A 26,766-nucleotide genomic window follows, 5' to 3' on the forward strand; every position below is an offset into this window, starting at 1 on the left:
CTGTCCATAAAGGCCGTTAAGTTTTGTTCTAGCAGGGATTTTTATGAATGGAAACATTTTTATTTGTCGCAGATTTAAATGTCGGCACAGGTTCCGTACCGTAAAATCGTACAGGCTGTAAAAGCTTCCATTACATGAGGAGCGTGAAATAACATTCTTGATCAGTTTGATCGTGATTTGATATATGGTACCATCAACCTCAACGAACAACCATTCTCTATCACCGGTCCCGTAGAAAACAATGCCTATGAAAAAAGAAAAAGACTTCGTGTAACGGAATCCATGGCAAGCGTCTAGTATTGTTTTGTGTCTGGTCGGGTTAAACTCTCTATTTGAAAAATCCACACTATTTTATGAAAAAGACGAAACTATGACAATGTGAATCTTAATGGTTACTATACAGATGACTCTCACAATTACTTGCCCTATGGCCACGATTGCGAAGTGAGTCTGCAATAGTGACGTATGAATTTGGGTTGTGCATGTCCGGTTCTCCAATAACCCTTTCCTTGTTCATTACATCCCCTTGCGGAACAGCCATGAAACACTCCCCGAGCATAGTTTTGCTTTGCGTTTTTTTGATTTCCGATTTGCGTTTAGCAAGATCGCCATCTCGACATTCGTGGCAACGCGTGTAGTTCGCAGCACTTTTATATCCACATTTCTCATTTAAACAGTACCTGTAGTCCTGGCAGTTGGTTTTCTCTGTGACAAGTTTGTCAATATCTTCAATGCATTCCCGAACAACCTTCATGCGGTCAGAAATTATACCATTCCGAATGAATCGGAATTGGTTTTCTAACTCTACATTCACAGGTATATCAATTTCACTATTTAGATCTACAATCGATTTGCAAGTGCTCTAAAGTAGGTTCGAAGGGTAGAGTTTTAACGCTAGACTTAAGACTTGTGGGGATGTGAGGGTTGGATGTGAGGATCCAAAAGTTCAAAAATGGTCCAGTAAGGCTTGAAATATAGCCTGGAAACCAATAAATCCCTCCCAGATCGAAATAATCGTTGAAATCAAGTTGAAGGCCTGAAATTGAAATTCTCGCTCGAACTTCAATTTTCGAAAAATGGTAAATTAGCCATAAGTGCCAATATGTTATGGCACTAATTGTAGCCTTTTACCAGGCTTCTTTGATGCATCCTCTTGTCCCCTACCTTGACATGCGAGTGCACTGTGATCACACTAGCTGGCATTTTGCTATTGAGTTTGAGCCTGTATGTTTTCCCCACAACTTGAGCATTGTCGGACTTTCCGTCCAACCCAGGAAAAAGGAACATTTCATTTGTGCTTTCGAACATCCAGTTTTTAATAAACTGTGGGCTCCCCTGGCGTCAAAAGGGCAGACATCCTAGCTGACATGTCGCATCTGAACATTTGATGTTGTAAAAGGTTTACGATAAACGATAGAGGCAGTATTAGACGGTTATTTCTCAAGTGGTAAATACACTCGATTATATAGGCAACCCGAAGGTTTCTCCTTTGGATATTCGTTGATGTGGAATACCCACAAAGTCCCTTCACAAGCTCTACCAGCCCTGGTGGTTGATTCCTCAGCCTGCATTCCGGGTGGTAATTAATCAAATCGTTGAAGGATAGCTTCTCCTTCTTTAATTAACACATTTGTGACAGTAGTAGTTTGAAACGTTCCTACCATGGAGACCTTGGATTTTGACAGCGTCTTTAAGCCCTGGGTCAAGACTCGCGACAGTCTTCAGGCTAAAGCCTGATTTACTGGCTGTGTGAAACGTGCAGGCGTAGTGACTTTTGAACTGACCAGAGTTGCTTCGTTTCATTATACTAGTTTTTATTCTTACTGTGTGGAAAGGACCAGCATACAATACCAAAAAGGACTTCAAAATCCATCTGTAAAGCTACTTAAGCGTCTCGAAAATTATGCGCAGAATTAAGTTGATTTGCCAAGAAAAATGAACGAGCATCGACGGCAAATATATAATTTTGCGCAAAGATTAGGGGACGAAGTAAATTTATCCAATGAAGATGATTAATTCTTCCATCACAGGAAAAAGTCATCAAATCACACCGGTGTGAAAGTGAAAATCACACGGTGTGAAAGTATACATTTCACACTGCTATCCCACGCGTGGGAAACGCAAAATCACACCCCTCAAAATCACACGTGTATAATTGAATTTCTGACGTGGTTAACACAGGATCACACGCTTTAAACACTGTGTGCTGAATCGAACAATACACGTGTTAAATCGAAAATCCCACGTCGAATTTCGTACTTCAGGCCCTCTCTCCTCGCGTGTTAAATTGAAAATCCCACGTCGGATTTAGCATTTTACACTCGCTTATCTTATCGAAAACCAGAAATTTTGATTCCCCATCAAGTTTTTGGAAAATGGCTTTGATTTGTATTTGATAAATTGTTAAATGTATTCGATCATTCGTGAGCATTGGCTCGATAGCTCCCATTCGTTCTGTCATGTACTTGCGCTACTTTGAGAATCCCGGCACTTTTGTCACAACAGTGGAGCTGCACTAGAGAGCCAATTTAATGACCTCAAACCCGTCTCACCGATCCACTGAGCCCTTGCGACACAAGTCCATTGCGAACGAATGAGGCCGCCCTTGCGGGACGCCTCGCCTTTAGCGTTGTGTTACAGACTGATCGAATACACCCTTATAATGTTATGATTTGAATGCAATCTGAACAGTTTTGACCCAATTTTCACTTGTGGTTTTCTTTACGCATGCGTAGTACAAGGGTGGGAATTGTACTTTCTCACCGTGTTAATTTGACTTTACCACCCGTGGGAACTAATGACTGCAATTTCTTGTTTCTATCTTGTCCTTCTACGTTTTTAGAGTTTTGTAGTGTAAGTTTTATACTTCTTGGACTATAGTTTCCAGTGTTTGAAAAAGTGTTAAATTGGATTTCACACGCCGAAAATTTATAGTGTACAACATACTGAAAAGTTTTATTTGCCTGCGGAAATTAGAATTAACACGTGTAATTTTGATAAAGCCTTTTCAGTGTTAAATTGGATTTCACACGCCGAAAATTTAAAGTGTACAACATGCTGAAAAACTTCATTTGTCTGCGGAAATTAGAAATCACACGTGTCATTTCAATAAAGCCTTTTCAGTGAAGTTTAAAAGTGTTGAATTGGATTTCACACACCGAATTAAAAAAAATAAAAATAACTATTTGAAAAATTCCGCAGTGTGATATCGGAAATCACACTGCCAAAACAATCACACCTTATCAGTTTATAAAATCACACGCAAAAATTGATTTTTGAAAATTACGGCGTCGGAATTTAAGTTTTCCCACCCGTGTGGTCTGATGACTTTTTCCTGTGCATAGAAATGCATAGTGGAAATAAATTGTTACAGAAACCAAAAGCTTAAAACGTACCGAATGCTAATGAATCCTTTACTCTTATCCAACACCCCTCCTATCACCTACTCATGTGTGCTTAATTGTAGGGAGGGGCTGGAGTAAGCAGGGGAGGATATGGTACTCCACATAAAAATCAACAAAATGGGGGGGTCATTATTAAGTGCTGATTTTACTTAAAAAAACCTAGGAAATGAAGGTATTTGGCCAATTTTGGCACTTCGTTGCATAAATGTCATAAAATGGGGAGGGGTCATTATAAAGTGAAGTGGGTTGATATGTTTCTCCAAAAATTGCAAAATGAACCCCCTACAATTAAGCACGCACAAAAGTACATCAAATTGCGACAAGATTTTGTAAACATTCGTATAATAGAGTAATTTTCGTAACTATTTTGATAACGAAAATTTGCAAGGTGGTGGAATTTGTTGGGGGCGTACGGGGTTTCGGAATAGTGGAAATCGATCCTTCTTTCTTCAGAATTTCAAAAATCGGGCAAACTTTCTTCGGTATTTCAGTATTCTGAAATTGATTCGGTATCGGAAATCCATGAATTTTTGCTTCGAAATTTCGGTATTATAAAGTCTTTATTCCCCTTTTTCGGAATTCATACATGAAAAATAAATTTGATGAAAAATAAATTAAAAGGAGGAAACATACCCAAAAAATCGGTATCGGAATTGCATTGCAAGTATTTCTTTACGGAATGATCCTTAATGAGTTAACCCCAGCAATTTACGTGACGGCGTGATTAAAAGTTTGAGCGTGATATTGTAATTTGACAAAATTTTGGAGCGTGATGTGTTATTTGACAAATTGTTGCATATATATAGTCAAAATTGCAGGATGAGCTATGATTTGGTCATTTTTCATTAGTTGCGATCGACACTGAATTTTTGCGCAATCCTGTGATTTGGGTCACTCTTCGGAGGCCTCCCTAAATGTATCGTGTGCACTTTTAATATTGACTCTTTTGTTGAAAGTTGTAATAATTTTGTTGGGTCGGTACATACCGGGTGCGCCACAAAAAAGTTTCTCTCTTTGAAATTAATTTTTTCGAAATCTAAAAATTTTAAAAGAACCATTCCCATTACATTGAAAAGAAGAAAGATAAACTTAAATTTTGATGGGTCACTTATTAAATTCGATTCATTAGATCAAAAGTTATGCTCAGAAAGTGCTCGAAATCGTTAAAAGTCGACCTATCAAATTATTATTTTAAAATTGGCAATCACAATAGCCTTTACATGATTAAGAGCATTTTTCAGTAACTAAACACAAATTTTTAAACTGAAGGGTCGAGAGGGTTTAAAATCTTCAAGAAAATCACTTTAATTTACTTTTACCGAAATTTTCCTCATATTTTTGGTTCTAGACTTGATAAAGTCTATGTAAGGCTGGATGTACCTCGAAACCCGTATTTGATGTATTTTCATGAATTTTACCAGATATTTTGGCCTTTTTCGATGAATTTTCTTCATTTCATTGAAATTTAACCTTCCTTTATACAACAAAAGGTCATTTAGACAGCTAATTATCATCTTTAACGACTGAAACGAAAATACTGATGTATCATGTAATGATGCTTCTGTTTAATTTGATAGGTCGATTTTTAACGTTTTTCAACACTTCGAAAGTAACTTTTCTATTCAATTGAATATAACTTTTGATTTACTGAATCGAATTTAATAAATGATCCATCAAAATTTAATTCTATCTTTCTTCTTTCCAATGAAATAGAAATGGTTCTTTTAAAATTTTTAGATTTCGAGAAAATTAGTTTTAAAGAGAGAAACTTTTTTGTGGCGCACCCGGTACTGAAATGACCCATGGAAATACCGATGCAAAAACTTTCATTGTTTACGAACAAGATGTAAGAAAATTTTATCCTTCAAGAAAGGTTTGCTGATATTGGAATCTATAATAATATACCGTCGAAGAGTGATATATACATTGCACTTCTCTGCCATACTTTTCACTGTGTATTTTACCGAATAGCAATTTAAAAAACGAAAGCAAATTTTTGTTGTGTTTAGATTGTAATTGATCGCATGTTTCAATAGACCTTTCCGATAATACAGTATCGCGACCATCTTGATTTGTAGGCAAAATAGCAACCGTTTCTAACACGGCAGCCAATGAAAAATTCTCATTGGCTGCCGTGTTAGAAACAGTTGCTATTTTGCCTACAAAATCAAGATGGCCGAGGTATTATCGGAAAGGTCTATCTGTAAACAGGAGTTTCAATCTGATGACCAGAATTTTGTGAGTAAAACAAAGGAAATAAGGTCAGTGAAAAGTATGGCAGAGTAGTGCAATGTATCACCTTTTGACGGTAGAAATCTGAAAAATGGCTCATTCGAGAAATTAATTCTTCGCGAAATTTCATCCTATTGAAATAATAAAGTTGGTAACGACAATTCAACCAAATATACCTTTTGAATGATGCAGTTATTAATATTACGGTATCAAAGATGTACATGTAATTCTTTTGAAATAAACAGTTATAAAATGATTTATGTCAAGGTTTCTTCACATTTTATTGACCGTTGTATACCAGAACGTACTGTAAATACTTATTTTATTCATGCATTTTGAATTGAGGCTGAAATTATTTTTCACTTCTTAAGCTTTCAGTCTTTTTCACTTTTGTGATCTGTTAGCTTAATTTTTGCTCATTTCTATTTTGGTCCTAATTAAGTTTTTATGGTTTTAGCATTCTAAATGTCATTCTTGTATAAAAAATAAAATTTCCTAAAAAGCAGTCTAAATGTGGTGGCATTTAGTGACAGCTATGGCTAGTTAGGAAGTCTTGTTTTGATCAAGGTTTCGACTGAGCTCGTCCAAAAAACGCAAGCGATTTCTAGCACGGAAGACTGACCTGTCTCAAAGGTCGGTTCAGGCAAAACCATTTGAATGAAAAGTGGCAAGATTGATCGTCTGTTTGTTCCAAACTCTACTGCCGTGAATTTTTTACTTTCAGCCTTGTATGGCGTGTTAACTCAGCCACATTAAATTTTCCCGATTTATCTCCCGTAAGACCAAATATCTCCTGATCAATTTTTTTCTTCACGGCGATCTCTTTTGCTCGAAATTGTCCTTAAATCCGTCAATTTAAGTCACATTACTATTTTATGCCGAGTCTTTTAATTCTATCCTTTAGACATCATTACTAAGTTGAATTTTAGCCATATCGAAGACTTCTAAAGAATGTGCTAGAGTGCTATGGCATCAGAGGTATATCAATCATGAAGTGGATATACCATCTTTCTTATCTGAACGAAAACAATTGTTGAATGTTATAAAAGCAATCGATTAGGTTAATATGTCCACGGACTTGGTGAATTTAAATGGACGTTCTTTCTTTCAAAATACATAAAAACAGGTATCAAAAGTAAATCTCATAAAAAGATGGACTGAAAATAAATATCAAAAGATGCATTACCTGCTTTCACAAAATATACTTAAAAATATGTACTAGTTATCGCATGACTTCGAGTGCAATACGAGAAATATTTTACGAGTTCCGAGATTTTTCCGTAATATTTTTCCGAGCCTTTAGGCGAGGAAAAATATCGGTAAAATCTCGGAACGAGTAAAATATCGAGTATTGCACGAGAAGTCATGTGATAACTAATTTATTGTCGACTCAAAAAAATTGTCCTGATATAAATTTATTTTTGTTTTTGTTTTAAAACTTACATCCGCCTTGATTCTTTCTTCTGTGTAGTTTCGAATGTTTTTATTCGAAAATCTAATTCGAACGTTAGATTCGAACAATAAAACATTCGATATGTTCCCGCCGACAATATTCACACAAAAACAAAACAGAGGAGCATTTTCGATCATTTTACGATCGAGAAGTTTTGTTTTGAAGAGTTGCAGATTTTTCAGAGATGTATTTGATATTTTCTAGATTGATAATTCAAAATGCAGATGGTGTACAGTATTGTTTCGATAGAGAAGGAACCCTTCATCGTTGGATTAATCAGATTGATAACATTCATTCTTTTTCTATGTTTTTGTTTCGATGCATGGAAAAGAATAACAGAGGAAAGGAGTTCCATGATGGAAATGTATGTTTGTAATAATGGTTAAAGAATAACATTTTTTTCAAGAGCAAAACAATTCGGATACTTTCTTGATTGTCGTCAAGCTTTAATTGTTTCGAATTTTAGAAGGAAGATGTATAAATGATTGTTGAGTTTACAATTCAAGGACGTACCTCGTCAAGAAGGAGAATTAGGAGAGAACTTTTTCAAAAATCACCACTTCCCTTGCTATGTTATGAGAAATCTTACTGGCAAGCATTCAAGAATCTCAAGTTTTTTGTATGCATTGATAAAAAACTGTTTGGTTACATACGGACGAATTTTATACCAAAAGCTGAAAATATTTGGGTCGTGTCAAGTAGTTTTACAATTTCTTAGTTTATCAGATTTGATTTTAGTGTCTTTTATGGAAGAACTCCAAAGTAAAAGTTAATCTGAACATATTTTTGTTGTGTTTTTCCCTTTGATTCCCAAGCCAGTTTCTCCGAAAGTCAGTTCTTTTCGGCTGTTTTGTTTTGATTTTTCTCCCGCCGCTTACCCAGTCCCCCAAAAGTCAACGCGGTCATATTTCCAGACTAAAGAAATATGAAATATCGCAAATATCTCGATGCTCTCGACCAATCAAAACGCTGATATTTTTTTGGGTCGGCAATAAACACTTTTAATGCATGAAAATTTCGCCGTTTTAGCCAAACAAAAGCCAGGGTATTTTCTAGAACCATAATGCCTAGGATATATGGAAACGAGGTTCGAAATGACCGCAAAATTTTCATACCGCGAAATTTCATGCAGTAAAGTATATTTCTACCAAAATTAATATCAAAAGATGTATCAAATCTAAATAAATATCTAAAATTGCCATAAACACTCTATGTTCTTTTAAATATTGGGATAACTTTTTCAAAATTTTTCAAATCTCTGAACCAAAAATGTGTTTGTTTATAAAAACAGCAATTAATCACAAAAGCGATTCAAAGTATTATACAATCCTCTAAAACATAATACATTTTTTCGAAGTTTTCAGATGACTGCCGCTATAAAAAGGGTTCAATATAATTTTGAAACATTAATAAAAATAAATCTCATATACAAAATATACAGTATAGTAACTAAATATCAAAAGAATCTTTCGTTTTTCAAAAAATACAAAACCATAAAATAAACCTAATCACAAAGTACGAAATAAATACAAATGCCAAACATCTGAAAGTACAAGATGGGCTTGTTAAGTTCTGGTCTGTAAAATACACAAACAGACGTAAATTATTTGGGTTTAAAATTCAACTATTCAAACTACCACTGAGCAAAGTGTTAAAGGCATTCTCGTTTTTTGACGTTTCTGAGGGATTCTATGCTAATATTTTGATAAATGAATTACAAACCCTGAAACCTAGGAAACCCTGAACACCAATTTTATCATTTTTTTACTTTTTCATTCATAAATTCTCATAATAAGTGCAAGTGTGTATGTTATTCGTGTCCATGAAAGAGAGGTAGAGTTATTTTTTATTGATATTGGTTTTATCAGGGTTCAAATAGGCTTTAAAGCCTGCTGTCCACTAGTGCTATTTTTAGTTATCGCGAAATGTTATCGCGAAACCTTATCGCATGTCTGAAGTTATTTTTAGATTTTACATGTCCACTATAAAACAGTGTAATCGCGAAATAAAAATCATTTCCTCAAAACTTCGAGATGAGAGAGGAGGAAGAGCTACAGTTGGCGCTTCTTTCTTGCTTGCTTTTAAAACATAGGCAACGGAAGTCAGAAAAAGTGAAGAAGAAACGTAAAGTCTGGGTAAAGGAAATCTTCCTTCATCGAAAAACGAAAGGAGCCTACCACCAACTGGTTCAGGAGCTCAGAATTACAGATAGAGAATCTCATTTCAGGTAGGGAATGATTCTTTAAAACCAAATATCTACCAAATTCTACGAATTAATATTTTTAATTCGTGACATGCTTTGTATTAATTCGTCAATAAATTTGAAAATAAACTTTATGATTGCTTTTAGGTACCTTCGCATGTCTCCGGAACGCTTCGACCACCTTCTTAGTTTAGTCGGACCTCTGATCAAAAAGCAAGACACGAAATTCCGAGAAGCAATAACTCCTGGTGAAAGATTGGCCCTCACACTGAGATTTTTGGCATCTGGAGATTCACAAGTGTCATTAGCATTCCAATTTCGAGTCGGTGACAAATCAGTCAGCCGAATCTTGAGCGAAACTTCTCTTGCAATCTGGAGAGTCCTACAGCCGATCTATGTTTCACCACCGACAAAACCAGGTGAATGGAGGAGAATTGCAATTGATTTTGAAGATCTGTGGCAGCTGCCACACGTAGTCGGCGCAATCGACGGTAAGCATATTGCAATGGAGGCACCCTCTCGAAGTGGCAGTCTATTTTTCAATCACAAAGGCTTTTTCAGTCATGTTCTAATGGCTGTATGCGATGCAAGGTATGGCTTTAGTCTTGTTGATGTTGGGCAGTATGGTTCCAGTAATGATAGTGGTGTCCTGGCTAATTCGGAGTTTGGGTGTCAATTGGAAAGTGGTACTGCAGGGCTTCCAGAGCCGGAAATTAAAAAAGGCTACAATAATGGTCCCTTACCATATTACCTCGTTGGAGACGCCATATTTGCTCTACAACCTTGGTTAATGCGACCGTACTGTGGTAAGTTGACAGAAGAGCAGGCAGCGTTCAACTACCGTCTATCTCGCTGCCGACGTGTCATTGAGAATACCTTTGGCATTTTAAGTGCACGCTGGCGAATTTTCAGTCGACCAATCAAAGCTTCGGTCGATAATATTGAGCGCTACACACAAGCTGCTATTTGTCTACATAATTATTTGAGGCAGACTGAAAACGCCTTATATTGTCCAAGTGGATTTATTGATTCAGAAAATGGCAGTGGTGAGATCAAACGTGGGGAGTGGCGAAGTATTGTTGGTGACGAAGAAAGTGGTTGTTTTAGATCAATTAATCGATGCAAAGGAGGAAAACGCAAACAAGATGCAAATAAAATGAGAGAAGCGTTAAAGCAGTACGTGAACAGTGATGAAGGAGCTTTACCTTGGCAATTATCCTATGTACGACGCACTGGAAACGAATGAACATCTTGGGGAAATTATTGAACTCAGAACATATTTTTGCATTATATTAAGCTTTGAACAGTCTATCTTTTGTTTGTGAAGTATACAACTATTAAAAAGTATTTTTTAAGAACAAAAAACAACATAAATAGCAATATTTTACACGTCTCAAGTATTGTATGTTAGTTTTGGGAATCAGAACGTACTCGAAAAGTCAAAGTGTCCAACAAAAGAAAGAATATTTTTGTAGAATCCTACTTTTTACTGAAAGTCCATGTTATTTTGATTCATGTTTTGGAGGTAAACTGCGTTTGAGTCAATGGAAATATTTGAACTTGAGGATTGAGGGCTAAAAATTGGTGTTATTCGACTTTGGTTTACCGTTTCTTCAGCTTTCAACTGCTCGATTTGAAACCGATAAAGCAAATTGTTCACTTCGTGCTTGAACTGAAACTTTATAGGTCGCGATAATTTTTTCAGCTCTTTGACGATCATTTCACCGAATAGATCATCCTCATCCTTTTCTGTTTCAGCTTGGCTTGGTTTGGTTAGACGGTTGTTGATATTATCCATTGTGGAAAGAATTTTCTTCTCTACATCATCAGCTCTTTGATTCGGTTCCTTCTTTTTGGTCCATTTTTCTTTTCCTGTCACCTTGCTTGTTATTTTGGGTCTTATTTTGTTTACGTGTACAGTTTTATCACTTTCAGTAGTTAAGCTACCAGTTTCATTTGCAGCACCAATGCTTTTACTTTCACCGCTCAAGATGTTTTCTTTTAAAAGGGTAAGCGTTTCCCTACGATTGGAAGAAGTAGCTTCGTCAATGGAGCGTGAAATCATTGTTTTCTTTGCAATGTTAACAACGGTAGGTGATGTGTGGGTATTCTACAGACTCATTGCTATCGAAAAGTTGTTGTTCCAATTGTTGGTCTCCTCCACAAATTTGATCAAATTCTTGCGTTTCTGGTGTTTCTTCAGGCGGCTCCTCATAATCGTCATTTACGTTGACTTGCATATAGTCGCAGTTGTATGATGGTGCGTTTGTTTTCGTTTTTCTCGATTTTATAAATGGGTCCAGCCACGTTAGAAATACGTATTCTCTGAGGTCATTTTCTTCTTTAGCTACGTCGTCCCGGCCTTTTCCAGAGACGACTGCTTTTTTGTACGTGTTTCTAATTCTGGAGTATCTTTTCTTCAAGTTGTCCCAGGCTTTTTCAGCTGTATCTGGAAAATCAAATTAATCATTCATAAAGATCCAACAACATTTTAGAAGTAGGATAGATATTTGGTAAAATTAATCAAGGGTTTTTTAAGAAAAATTTTTTTTCACTCTTGTATGGCTTTGAGGCTTTGAGTTGTGTTTTACCTCAAACTATCCAAGTAATCAAGCTTCTGCTAAAGGAAATCTTTACAATATCGGTATAAAGTAAAATAAATCGTCTGATAAAAACCAGGGAAATCGGTGGATTATATTCTTACCTTCTTCCATTCCAAGATATTTTTCGATTTCACTCCAACATTTCTGCTTCACTGGTTTATTTTTGTGCTCGGGATGCGACTTGTCATACAAACATTTGTAATTTCTGACGGCTTCAGATAGATTTTCATCTTCTTCTAAATTATTTTTTCCTCTTGGCATGTTGACTCAAAATACAATCACACAAGATCACACACCAAAAGTCAAAAATGCTCTCATGATATGAAGATGTTCTTATCGCAAAATGAATTTCTCTCATTTTTTCTTCCCTCGCGTGTAATTTGATCTTATGTAAACATTGAAATAAAAGAAATGCAGGTGGTTCTATTGTTAAAAACTATCGTGAAATGTTTGTTTCGCGATTGGATAAAAATCTTGAGTGAAAACTTTTTCACTCCCTATCGCAAAATAAAATAACGCGATACACAGGTTTATTTCGCGATAGACAGTGTTATTTATAGTTCATCGTTTTGCGATAGCTAAATATAGCCTAGTGGACAGCAGGCTTAACAAATGAAACTCCCTAAGATTCCTTGAGTTTTTGTTGATTTTCAAGCCATTTTTCCCTGAGAAATTTGTTGATTTGGGCACTTTTTCCCTGAGTGGTTACGAGCTAAAAGATTTAAAATGACTAATTTTTTAAAAAGGTCCACATAACATAATACTTGATGATAAAGTAACAATGCTTGCCTTAGCTATTTATACCAAGATCTTTAATGGCTATTTTCCTCAGAAAAAAAATTTCCCTGGGTTTCCCTGATTATTTTCAAAAATGACCATTTTTCCAGGTTTTCTAGGGTCTATCTGAACCCTGTTAAGGAGCTAAAATATGAGTCAGTTTTTTAAAAAATCAGTCTTTTATTTGACGTCAAATAGTCAAGACGTGTTCTGCATCGCTTTCAAAAAATGGTGGAAACTCAAAGAACCATCGAAATTCGCTAAATATGAACAAAAATCGCGATAAAAACACCCAAGACCCACCAATTGAAGCAGCAAACACAACTGCAACATGCACCCTTGTTACATGTATTGATGATGAAGATCAAAATCGGCTCAAATGCCGTAGCTGCCAACGTATGGTACATTACGAATTACACACAATTGCCACTTTACCAACTGCAAATATTCGCTAACACATACAATAATCAATATGTATGTCACAATTGTGTGCGAATAACGAGATCCTTAAGAAGTAAAATCGGAGAAAACAAGTACCATATGATGCAAGAGCAGATTGCTAAAAAAGACGACGAAATTAAAAAAGTCAAAAAATAACTAACCAAAAACCGAGAAGTCATCAACAACGACATCGAAAAAATGCTAACACAAAAGATGAGCGACCTAGAAGCCAAAACAAGGAAAATGATAAAAGAAGAGATACAACGGACAAAAGATTCTATGAAAGAGTCATCCCGTAAAACCTACGCTGATATAACCAAAGCACACAAGGAAAATCTTAAATCTGTTGTTGCGGAACAAAAAGAAGAGGAGAGGAGAGAAAAACGAGACATAATTCATGGACTTTGTGAACAAGCTGAAGACACGAAAGAAGAAGATCAAGAAGAGGACAAAAAGGAAATTGAGGATCTGCTCAAAGATATCGGCATCCGCGACATCAAACCAACGCATCAACATCGTATTGGGTTCACACATGAAAATGAGGCGAAGAAAAATCGTCCGATAAAGGTGACCTTGCAAAGTGAAGAAGAAAAAGAAAGAATCATGAGCAACCTTAAAGCCTTAAAAAAGTTGAAGTGGCTTGGATATCATCTAAGCATCACTGATGATTTCACCATCAATGAAAGAAGAAAAATCAAAGAGATGTGCGAAAAAGCTAAAAAATGGAACTCCGAATGTGATGGTGATTTCATTTGACGTGTGAGAGGAAGTCCCAGAACAGATAACCTTCACTTGATAAAAGCAAACAAAAACTTTGCCAACCAAAAGCTGTCAATATCTAGCCTCAGTAGCAGCGACGATGAGCTGCCAACAAAACATAAGTTTTTTTCAATTGTAAAGTAGCGTTGTCTTTTATTAGCCTTTGTTGCTACCTTTTCGTCAACATGAAATAAACTATTACTTACTTACTATGAAAAAAAATTCTGTTCACAATTTTGTAGTAGTCACCCGTGACGTTATTGGTTACCATGGCAACCAAAAGAATTCGTCGAGATTGAAACATTGGAAGAGCATGAAATTTTATTGAAAAAGGCCACAACCTATATCTAAGAATAAATATATCAGGAGATATTACGGAAATTAGGCAAAATGACATCATAAATTATGATGTGAAAGGTTCCTTAATAAATATCAAGAATAAACCAATATCAATAAAGACCAAAACCTTGGCCTACACACTCGCACTAAATGTTTAAAATGTTGTGTTAAATTTTTGAAAAGCTTAATAAATTCTTGCTATTGATTGACTGTCACAAAATTAAATTTTAGCAAAATGATGGTCCCAAGTTCTTTTATCCTGGCTTTTTCATCAAACTTTTCGTCAAAAGATAATATTTAATATTTTAAAATATATGGAATTTCCAAATGAGAATTTTGCCTGGAAAGCTCATTAGATTTTTCACCTGGTCATGCAAAAAATTTCTTTCGAAAAAACTGATTTCAAAGGTTTCCACTTATATTTTTTAAAATAAATATTATAACTCTTCAAAAACTCATCCAAAAAAACAAAACAAAAGCTAACACTGTCACCCGACCCGAACCGACCGACCCTTCTCAGAACCTGCCGACCCAAAAGATTTTATCATCATATTTCCTAAAGAAAATAATATTTCCTCCGAAAATCAAAAGGAAACTTGAAAAATTGGACGAAACCAGTAAAATAAAAGAAATTTCCGACCGACTGACGCACCTCCAAAATCTTGGGTCGGGTAAACCAACATATCTTCAAGTCCATCCAAATGTATCAAAAAATAAAAATCCTTAAAAATCAAAAGAAAGAAATCAAGAAAATTTTTCTCTAGAATATTCAATTGTCGTCACCTTCTAAAATGTCACGTAACCCAGGAATGGTTATTGATTTAGGGCGACCGTTGGTCACCCTGGCACAATCATCACATGTGATAGAAAAACTAGCCCGGCAAAGTGGGCATGAATTAACTCGATTAATGCAATCTTCACAGCCTGCAAATTGATTGCAGGTGTGACAGAACACAATTTCGTATTTGCAAGATGTGCAAATTGGGCAATCGAAGCAGCTTTTTACATTTGCTTTGGAAACGACGTTTGACTCATCAATATCATTTGCTGTTGGTATGAAATGATCTTGCTCCAGCTCTGCTGAAACTTTAATTTCAATTCTGTCTCGGTTTGAAACATAGGAGGATGTTGCTGCAGAAAGTGTTACTGAAGAAGTTGTCGTCGTTGTTGTTAATGAAGATAGTACTGATGAGTGTGTTGCGGTAATAGTTTCGGAAAGATAACTGAACGAGCTGGATGAGCTACTAATTGTGTTTGTCTCTAAGAAATCAGGGAGTGATGGGAGGTAAAATGAATCTGAGTCAGAGTCATCATATACATCAAAATCACCCTTCACCATGTTGAACACATCTTTTCGCCAGGCTTTGTATTGTGTTGTATCGATTGCCCGCACTGTTGACTTGTTTCGCCAATTCACAATACCTTTAAATGAAATGGGATGTAGATTTTAGATTCATACTGTACAGATCAGAATAGAGAGTTGAAAGGAAATAGAAAAAAATCCTTCTCTGATTAACCCAAGTGTTAAGATCATATTATTATATAATGCTCATTGGCATACACTCTTCAAAAAACTGGCCGACAAAAACATTTCCAACACAGTCATAGCATTTTTAATCAGACTCTACTTAAATGGTACTGCAATCGTTCACTACGCCTCAAATTTCTCAGCCTTGTTCCCTCTGACTCAAGGTGTACGCCAGGGAAGTGTTTTGTCACCATACTTATTCAATATATATACTGAAGACCTACTGAACTCCATTCAATCTTCAAATATTGGAACATTCCTCCCAAATGACTTCAACACTTCAATAATTGCTTATGCAGACGATATAGTTCTCCTAAGTCCGTGTCTATCACAACTCCAACGTATGATCAGGATATGTGAGTTGTTTGGCCAAAACAACGGTATTTAATTTTGTCACACCTTATCCAAATCAAAAACTCAATTCGTCATTTCAGGCAGTTGTCCTATCGATAATCCTAGCTTGACCCTCAACGGTATACCTGTGCTTCCACAAAACGAGCTAATCCACCTTGGTTTCTCCTGGTGCGTCAAAAGGGGATTTATCAGCCTTAATAAACACAAAGATAGTCGTGTATCTGAACTCTGGGCAGCAGCAACCTCACTCATAACAGCAGGCATACGTCATTGTCACCCTAATTCAATTGTTACTCTGTTCAGCTCCATTTTGATTCCTAAGCTTTTGTATGGACTTGAACTGTGTACATTAAATAAAAATGAATTGAACCAACTGGACATCTCCGCCAGAACTTGTCTTAAATCACTCTTCAACGTCTCAAAGAATAGTCGAAACCACCTCCACCTTGTATATAACATCCCTGACATCTCGAAATTGTTGGAAAAACGTAAACTTTCTCTGTTGAAACAGCTCTTCTCGAATCCTCTGACCTCAGATTATACAATTGCGGCGACCACCACCTCGACTGTCTGCTTTGATTACTCCTTTGCTTCTGAAGCTGCCAATATAGCCTTGTGTAATGGAATCAACCTACCCTCAACCGTCATGTGTAGTAAAATCAAGTTTGACCTGGGGAACGATGACATCACAAATGCTGAATACAGTGAGGACATTGTCAGAATTCGGGAACTAATAGAGAACTGGCATATCAATAAAAACAGAATACTATTAAAGTCTTTACTAGAACACTATATCCCTGGTGCATAAAACTACACTTTTTTATCTACTAGATATATAGCTGTCAGTAACTGTGGACTCACAGTCAGGTCTGTAGAGACTTTTTCTCTCCTTATCTTCTACCCCCGCTCTCCCCTTGTCTGTGTCTCTAGGCCTTATGTTTATCCTCAGTTATTGCAGCTAATTCTCTACATACACCAACCAGACCAGAGTATCCCTCTCTTATACTTTGTTTTGATTTTTTGAGGTCTGTTGTTGGTTTTTGAGATTTTACTCCTGGGTTTACTACCTTTTGTTTTGATTTTGATTTTGATTTCTATCGAGGTTTTACTCCCATACAGGTCAGGGAATCACAGTTTCTTTGTTAAGTGACACATATCAGCGGGCTCATCCTAGGTGATTCCCTTTTTATTCTATACGGGTAAGCGAGATGACCTGGCTTTCCCTAGGGCATATCATACTTCCATACGGATAGGCCCTGTAGCGGATCTATGAGCCCGCCCCCGGGGAAGCGAAGTCACTCCAACTCGTTTGTCAGTTAGTCTATAAAAAAAAGTAAATAAAAACGAAATTTTTAAGTGTAAATTATTTTTTCAAACAAGAGTTATATATTATACCATATTTTTGGTGATTAAAGAGAAACGAAAAAAAAAAAATATATAATAAAAATAAAATATCAAAATTTGTGAAAAGATTTTCGTATACTGCAGTGTGCCCAAAAGCTGAAAAACTGGGAAAAAAACCCGTTGGAAAGCTTTCATGAAAACTAACCAGATCAAGTCAAAAATATTCTCAAGTTTTCAAAAATTTGAGGGTCTGTGACCGAATTTAGATCTTTTTTTAATTTTGGGCCTGAGTGAATGAATGAATGACTCAAATCTTGAAATAATTGCCTGTTGCTAAGGCCAAATAACTTAAGTCTATGAAAATCATGAAAAAAATTGCAAAAAATGCAATTTTTGGTGTTTTTCCGACCAAAAAGGTAAAAAATAAGGGTTCTCCTGTGTCTGAAATCCTTAGTTAAAATACATAGGTTGGATGGAGCATTTGGATTTAGTACAGCTATAGCTTCCAAATTTCACCAAATATCACGGTTGGCTTGTTGCTATGCTAGACAATCTTTATTTGCCGTAATATGCCGCCAGGGGTTCAGGTATCTGGAACATAAGTGAAGCACTTGCTACAACCTGGCGCAATTTTTTTATATTCGCTATTATCTTAAATTTTAGCTTCAGAAAAAAGTGTTAATATAGCAAAAATGTCATCTATGCCAAAATATCCCAAAATCCTATACTACTCGAGTAGTAAAATATTGCTTCCGAGAATTTGGGTGGTGGTATGTAATTTCAAAAATTATTTAAGTAGATCTACCTCTTGTGTTAGGCATATCCCTAACTGGGTGGCCTTTTTTGTTGGTTATAATGTAGTGTAATCCGCCAACTCGTCAAATTATTTCTTTTATGATTGTCCTGACCAAAACTTCATTGTGCCTTTCCTCAACATGAGATAAATCAATCGGGACCTCTTAAAAGGAGTAAGGCTCATTTTTATCAAGGTTTATAGCACTCAGTAAAACCGAAATTTTGGAAGGCTTTGCTGCAGGCTTCTTTTTGGGTGGTGCAGGAACAGTATTATTTACAGGAGTATTTGGATGATTTCGTTTAAATCCAGGAACCGTACGAGAACCAGAAGCAGCATCTCCTCTTCTCCCACCTCCAGTGGATTCCATATTGGTGAGTGACACACCCACAACAAAGACTTCCTTCACAAGGAACGGAATATTAAAGCTACCACCATGCGATGGCCAGACATTTTTGGGAACATTTTCCACTGGATCGACGTATTTTAAATATGAATCGCCTCTCTATTTAAATCAAACATTTGGCTGAAATCATTTATGGTTAAAAAAGACCTGCGCAGATCCATCTCCAGGCTTTTTATGATACATTTCACTTTTCCTTTGTCCATTTTTTGTTTCTAAATGAAAAAAGGAAATATATAATCATAACACAATGCAAAATATGGTCAATTTTTGTTTGCATTTTCTGAGAGGAAAACATAAAAAGAACTTAGTAATGCACAAAGTTGGGGCGGGTGTTTTTACCCCTTTATCATGCCCTGTTTTGAAAACCCCCCACCCAAGAGAAACATTCTTCCATCACCTGTTTGCCTCTTTTTAGAGCTTTATCAGTTAAACTGTAAAGAAATTTAAACAAGAAAGCCTGAGCGGCGTAAAGGCCCAGCAGTGTTAGCAGTGTCAACATATTTTTTTTGTTGCAGAGTTGCAATACAAATTTACAGGAGTAAATCTTTTTGATGTATTGACTCGAGTCGTGCGAGCAATTAAATTTAATTACTTTAATATTTTGAGAGAAAGAACGATGTGACCATATAAGTTGAAGGTATTAATTATATGTGGTTTTTTCTTACGCATGCACACAATAGAAAGTCAGATAATTCTATTTTAGCCTGGACGAGTCAATTGATAATTGCGCGCATAGGCCCCGACAAAGTCAAATCTTTGCGACCAGTTGCGTTTTAAAGGCCCATACCGCTGCGCGCTGGGCCAAAGGTCAACAACATAAGTTAAACTTTATAATTTATATTTTTTGTTATATTTGTTAAAACCTTTTGGAGGTCGAAAGAAAGTAGGGAAATTTCAAAAGAATTGACTGTGAAAGTTCTTGAAAATAAGTAACCACAAAAATTTATTTATTTCTTTCTGTTTATTTATCTTATTATTCATTCAGTTGGCCTTAGTGGAAAACTCTTGATATGGACAAGGATTGAGTCATTCTTAACCAAACGGAAACAAGTGGTTGTAGTTGATGCTGCAATTTCTTAGGCAGCCCAGATGATTTCCGGAGTCCCCCAAGGCTCAGTGTTAGGACCACTGCTATTTATCATCATAATTGGTCACAGAAACAAAAATGTCGGATATTCAACATAGTCAAGTTTTGCAGACAACACAAGAATGAAGAAAGCAATCCAAAACCTGATTGACACCTTCAAACTGCAAGAAGATTTAAACCGTTTTATTAATAAATGGGCTTTGGAGAATAACATGATGTTGAATCTGGTTGAATGGAAAGTAATTCAAACACATCCATTATGGAAAACAAATTTCTGTAAAAAGAGATCTTTTTTTTTCTTTCTTTTGTTCTATTGTTTACATAGTCACCTGAAACAATTGCACAATTTTTTAGATGGCTACACTATACGCTAATTTTTTGCAGAAAAAGCTCTCATTAGCCTTAACTTTATACAGTTTTAGAGCAGATAAGAAAAATCTGAGAGGGGCACTTTGGCCCTCCCAGCCCAAGTAGGGTTAAAATAATTATGTGGATATCATCAGGTCACAAATTAGGCTTGCAAATTTTTATATGATCACAGTTTTTAACTTGAATTAATCACACCATTTGGTGAGATGTTTAAAACATCTTTTAAAGACTTGTGATTATTATGAACGATTGCTGAAAATAGTTCTCTTCCTGGTGGCTGACTAGCCCTGAACATTGCATCACGGCTCTCGTATGCATCATCAAGAGTTGCAAGAGGATCATGCCCAAAGGTAAAATCTCTTGAAAGTCTATCCCCAGTTGCCTCATACATTCTTATAGCTTCAGGAACAGTGGGTATAATGATGTTGGGAAGGTCAACAGTTTGTTTAGTATTTCTCATGTTGGTAATCGGAACACATCCATTTCGCCCTGGAACACGATGATGATTCCACGAATCAATAAGGTGTTTTGCAGCATCATTTGCAATATAGATGGCTATCCATGAAAAACAATATTTGGAAACGTTTTCTGTCAAATCATATTGGTCTTCTTCAACTATTGAAATAAGCGCTCTTTTAATGGGATAGCTGACACGAGCGTTCATTTCGGGCCAAAAACGTTCAATTGTGTAATTTTTTGTTGATGCAGTTTGACGCCATGGTAATCTTTGTTGACAATGTCTTTGGGTTTTCAACACCTACCCTTTAGCCTCAAACATATTCTATGAAAAACTGCTGAGTCAGCAAAAAAATACTTGTTATGAAAACTTTCAAAACTAGATCTTGTGATCTAAACATCGAAACATATTGAAATATACCTCTTTTCGACACTACTCATCAAGGGCTACTACTCATCACGTGTTCAATTACGTTCAATTAGTTCCATTGCGCGAAAATTAGATCTACAAAATGCGCTAATTCCAAGCCGTCTCACCACAAAAATTAGTTTCCTTGGTATTCAGTATCTAGTTCTAGAGAGTTCAAGATCCCCCTTAGGAAATTTATAAGAAATATTCAGACCCCCCTTTAAAAAATGTATAGAAGCAACCCTATCATAGTCATAATTATGTTTTTCTCTCAGGCAATTTTTGCGCTGGTAAAATAGGACAGTTTTAAGCTGAAAGATACCGTCAAGTGGGGTTCATCACCTCCAAAATGACAGATTCTTCTCTCTCTCTAAAGATTGATTATTAAAAATTTAATTATCTCATTAATTACCTGGTTGGGGGTAATTATTTCTTCATGAATGGATAATTTAATAGGTATACTACTTTTTAAAGTAGGTTTAAAATTTCCCAAAATGGTAATTATTCTTTAGGGTGGAGTGCAAAAACTACCAGAGAGCATAAAAGAAAAAAATATATAAGGAATTCATTTGAAGGTCCCATTCATAGAGTGAGGTCATGGACAAATAAAATGGAAACTTATTATTTATGAAGTTGCTCCAACTGAAAGACTGTACTGGCAGGATACAGCGTCTTTGATGATTCTAAAGAGATTCTGTATACCGCCCATTAAGTCTTAACAAATAAGGACGTGCACAGACGTAGTATTGTTACAGTCAGTGGAGGAAAATACACGCTTTTTTGGTTTAAGAAAAACTCTTACCATACACTTTTGACAACACGAGTAAGAACAAGCAATACAAAATCACATCACGTCAACATTTTTATTACTGCCATTATTAAATTGCAATAATTACAGCAAACACTCTGAAAGGAATTCTTTTCATGCACGAGTGGTTAATGTTATCTGTCGGTTCTGTATGAAAGTCTCGTCAAAATTCGTTACCATTATGAAGATAGCTTTAGTATAAATTATAGCCTAGAAGTTAACTTTTGTCACATTATTTATACCCTGGGTTAACAAACTTAATTATATGATGTCACTCGCGCCACGCCATTTGCGAGGCGGCGTCGCTTTCTTTGCGTGCGTATTGAATTATGCGGAATTATATATGCCACCCAACAGAAACAACAGAAAATAAGAATAATTTATTACTATGTCGAGAAAAAATATTGTGAGTAAAAAACGGTTTGACAGTCGACGATATATTCATTGTTCTTTTGTTTCAAAACTTTTCCAACACGGTTATTCCCATGACACTTATATTGACTTTAAAACTGTTCTTCGACACGATATTGATTGGTTGGTTGTTCTGTATGGTTGAAAAAACGCACTCCGGTGTAGAGATGCAAAAGCTTCTTTCTTTGTTTTTTCATTTTTGCAAAAGTAATTAATCTTGAAACTTACACCATTTCTTCTTCATATTGTCTTCTTTAACATATATGACCTTCCACGGGAAAAGGATCACTTTCGTTTTCAAAACTGGATCGATCCAGTGATTTACCGGTAAAGGATCGATCTATTGATAAAAAGTATCGATCCTCTTGATAAAACCTATTGATAAAGATTTACCGATCCTTTTTACCTTTTCACCAAATTCAAATAATTTCACTGACAATCGCTATAAACTTTCAATATTTTGGAAAATCACCAAATTCAATAATTTCACTGACAATCGCTATAAACTTTCAATATTTTGAAAAACAAGGAAGGTAAATACTTTGTTCACGTTAAAGGATAAAAATCCACATCCCTCCTGCAAAATTTATGAGGGTCAGTGCCGTAGCAACTGGGGGGCTATGCCCCCCAATAATTTTTTCAAAAATGGTTATTTTGCAAAATGCAAAGTTTTTCTTTTTTAATTTGTCATAATTGTCTTTTATGTGCATGTTTTGAGTGTATTTTTAAGCAATCTAGAGCTCAATTTTCAAAATGTTCCCCCTCGGACCAAACCATGGTCGGCACTGAGGGTTCATGTGATTGTGGAGAGAATTATATCGGGGAAACGAATCGTAATGTTGAAGTTAGATGGACTGAACATGGGAAATCCCCAATCATAACAGAACCCCCGCTAAACACCTACTCAACAACACCCAGGTCACTCTTTTGTTTGGAAATCAATCGTCAACGCGTCAAAATTCTCAACACAAAGAAAAATCCTGGAGGCATTCTTTATTGCTACCAAAGGACCTAGTTTGAATAACCAAATAGACACTCGTAGCCTTATGCTTTTCAGAAATGGAGTCACGTGAGACTTAATGATATTTATAGCTTTTTAATAATTCCCTATACTGTAATATATTTTATCGTCACTTAAAATTTTTATTGCTTTTAATTACTCACATTTTTTCCAATTTTTTTTTTTTTTTTTTTTCCAATAAATTTGTTACTTTCTTTTTACTTGTATGATAACTGATGATGGCGTAAGCCGAAAAGCTTTTTATTCAATTTTTTAAATATATTTTTTACTTCACTTTTTACCGATCATTTTTATCAATAGGGTTTAACGGTAAATTTCATCAATAGAATTTACCTTGTTTTATCAATAGAAATGGATCGATCCTTTATTTTTATCAATAGAAATGGATCGATCCTTTATTTTTATCATCAATAGAATTTACCGATCCTTGTTTTTTATCAAAAGAATTTACCGATCTTTTTTTATCAATAGAAATGGATCGATCCTTTCTTTTATCAATATAATTTACCGATCTTTTTTATCAATAGAACTTGTTGCTATTTGTAACTTTTATCGATAAGATTAAGCACGAATTATATGAGTTCTACCCAGCAGACCACGGGATATTGTTTTATTAACGCAACGAATGAACGTTATTCTAACGTCAGAACTTTATTTTGAATGTTGTAAATAACATTGTATGTCTGCTGGGTATTATATTTTTTTGGTTTACAAATAGCATAAACTGATTTGTTTTTTTTCGTTGTAACTTTACCACTTTTCATATCTGTTTTTAGCAAACTCGCTGCCTTCCCTTCGCATCTTTTTACATCCTTCGTAACTTAATTGATTGCTTTCTTTCAGGACACCCCTGTCTCAGTAAGTCTGCCACTAGTAACGCTAACGGCTTACTGGTAATCTAACCTTAATGCTAGTTCAAAAACACCCCTGTCTCAGACGATCGAAATGCTTTTCAAATTTCAGTGGAGATACTATTGGCTATTTTCCGGTGGGAGCAATAAAGCTAACTTTCAACAAGAGAAGGATTTTTTTGAACCTATTTTTCCAGTGGGTAGGGTCCTATTAGGTCTATGAAATGGGGTGTAAAATTGGAGGTTTATTTAAAGCCCTAATTAAAATCACTAGAATGCGTAAAGCCACTCCACTAATAACACGACGAAAAAAAAAAATTGAACACTTCCATAACCCATACAATGAAATCTTTTATTCTGGTAGATAGATCTTGTAGCTTTTACCTCAACTATTCATTACAAGAAAATTACTCAAAACATAAAGCATATTTTCATCTTGTCTGCGCTCTAGTCACAATGAATATCTATTCATTTTGGTTTTGATTTGATAAACTCTCAAAAGAAAGAAAATCGAATTTTTTTTTCTTTGCTGACGAATATGTTTACATTTTTCGTGGGCTTTGTGAAAAGTTGTGAAAAGTGAAAAGTTCTTAGAAATTTATTTTTAAAATAGCTTGCGAGGAAAAGTTTGTCAATTCCTATTCGATCCTCTCGTTTATCAATAGAAAATAACGGATCATTTCTTTTTATCAATAGAATTTACCAATCTTTTTTTTATCAATACAAAAAATGTCTTGTTTCCGGAAATCAGCAGGGTGAACTTTTTTTGAACGTCACCCGGCCGCAAAAAAAAAATTTTTTTTTGTGAAGTCAAAGAAATTTTTTTTTTTTTGGACTAAATATTCGGCTTCGGCTAATTTGAGGGCTCAAGCCTTGGAAACCTGGTTGCTTATGTCTTTTGCAACTATAAAAAGTCTCTATTCCTTCAAAGAAAATCAACGAACGAAGCAAACACACATATAAGTTTTGTATTTCTTTCTCCTTAAAAAGAAAAATCAAGGGTGTAAGAAAAATCTAAAAATGTAAAAAAAAATATTTTGCGGCCGGCCGGGTGAGTTTTTTTTTCGTCACCCGCATTTCCGGAAACAAGGCATTTTTTTTTTGGCCTTACTGATCCTTCTTTGTTATCAATAGGATTGATCGATCCTTTCTTTTTATCAATAGAATTTACCGATCCTCGTTTTATTAATAAGAATTTATCGATCCTGTTTTATCAATGCATTGATAAAAAGTTATCAATTAGGCTTTTTTACCGATCCTTATCGATCTATTTATAAAAAAAGCTATTGCTATTGATAAAATTTATAAGTTATCGGTAAATCACTGGATCGATCCTTGTTTTCATAGAAAACGAAAGTGATCCTTTTCCCGTGGAAGGTCACTATGTGAAAATGAAAATCAACTGTCTTTGCAATCTAAAGCTACAGGTAAAATAAGACATTTCTTTTGTTTTTTAATATGTTTCTTTTGTTTGTAGTGGAGATTTTTAAAACCAAAAAAAATGTGTATTTTCTTTCACTGACAGTATAGGGCCTTTTCATAAATTACGTCATGATGGTACGTGGTGCCGTGGTACAGTGGTCATCAACCTTGATTCCTGTACGAGAGATCAAGGTTCGATTTCCACTCACGGCAGCTCACTTGGCAAGTGAGCGAACCTTCGCCTATCATTAATAAAAACATTTTTGCATAATCTTCTTTTTCAAATTTTGCTGACGTCAGCAGAAATCAGCAAAATACGAAAATTTGCAATAAAGTATATAGAAATAACATAACAAGATTGATCAATAATTGTTGCCATAACAGCTGTTGCAGTAAGTCAAATGCAAAAGGTAAAGATGTCCCTTCGCTTGGAAATGGGAAAGGGAAGAAAAAGGATTCCATGAAAGATGTAAAAAACAAAGCCCAGCCATTTAAAGAATTGATAAAAGACGTTTTCTTAATTCCATCTAAAAAGATAAAGAGAGTTCTTGTAAAACATAAAAGAAAGAGATACTATAAGCAGGGACTGGTAGCCACAGTATTCAAATTTGAAAACCAAATGTCAGATCTCGATATTAGATCATCTATTGCGGCCTCGTTCCATGATGATATCCCAAACTTTCCAGACTTTGACTATGTCAAGGTTGTAGATGACGAATTTGTTTATTGTAGTAATGTGGAAGTTTGGGACTTCCCAACAACAATTAAACATATATGCGGAAAAAACCCCTTTATACATAAAAGTCAATGGAGAGGATCTTCCTCAATTTCCTAACGTTATAGATGAAGAAGACCTCACTCCATGCAGTGATCAAAAAAAGAAAGAAGACCAAATGCCAAACGAAGCATCTTGCTCAAAAACAAATCCAAGAAACAGAACCATGTCCAGTCTGTAATGCACAATTCAGTTTGACTGACTTATATGCTCACGCACAATATTGTGCATCAAAATTCGAGTTAATTGAACATAATGTTTTCATAATATGCTCAGATGATGACACATTACCATATGAGCAAAATAGTTAACATACTGCCCATCTTGCCAACCTCCAAGAAACTCAAAAAGCTGCTCCCCTCCAACTCTTGATATGAAGAAGAAGACCTACATTATGTTGGACAGAATGGAAGAATCACTGCAAAAATACATGGATAATTCCGTCCAAAACTTTATTTGTGAAGTATTTCAACGAAGGTGCAAGGGCAAGGTGGCTTGAGACGTGAATTCCTTTCCAGTAT

General features: G+C 35.5%; 3 protein-coding genes across 3 annotated transcripts; 2 read left to right on the forward strand and 1 right to left on the reverse strand.

Annotated features, from left to right (window-relative positions):
* Positions 1 to 9,122: 9,122 nt before the first annotated feature.
* On the forward strand, positions 9,123 to 10,538 carry LOC136805984 (putative nuclease HARBI1). Its single transcript, XM_067062568.1, has 2 exons — positions 9,123 to 9,316; positions 9,440 to 10,538. The coding sequence occupies exons 1-2, from the start codon at positions 9,123 to 9,125 to the stop codon at positions 10,536 to 10,538; spliced, it is 1,293 nt and encodes a 430-aa protein (XP_066918669.1).
* An 835-nt stretch (positions 10,539 to 11,373) lies between these two features.
* On the reverse strand, positions 11,374 to 12,156 carry LOC136805985 (uncharacterized). Its single transcript, XM_067062569.1, has 2 exons — positions 11,997 to 12,156; positions 11,374 to 11,741 (listed from the first exon to the last, which is right to left on the reverse strand). Exons 1-2 carry the CDS (start codon positions 12,154 to 12,156, stop codon positions 11,374 to 11,376), a joined length of 528 nt encoding a protein of 175 aa, XP_066918670.1.
* Positions 12,157 to 13,311: 1,155 nt separating this feature from the next.
* LOC136805986 (uncharacterized protein PF3D7_1120000-like) lies at positions 13,312 to 13,869 on the forward strand. Its single transcript, XM_067062570.1, has one exon. The coding sequence runs from the start codon at positions 13,312 to 13,314 to the stop codon at positions 13,867 to 13,869; it is 558 nt and encodes a 185-aa protein (XP_066918671.1).
* The last annotated feature ends 12,897 nt before the right edge of the window (positions 13,870 to 26,766 follow it).

The sequence above is a fragment of the Clytia hemisphaerica genome, unplaced genomic scaffold, assembly GCF_902728285.1.
Source record: "Clytia hemisphaerica strain Z4C2 unplaced genomic scaffold, Clytia hemisphaerica genome assembly, whole genome shotgun sequence".
NCBI classification, from domain to species: domain Eukaryota; kingdom Metazoa; phylum Cnidaria; class Hydrozoa; order Leptothecata; family Clytiidae; genus Clytia; species Clytia hemisphaerica.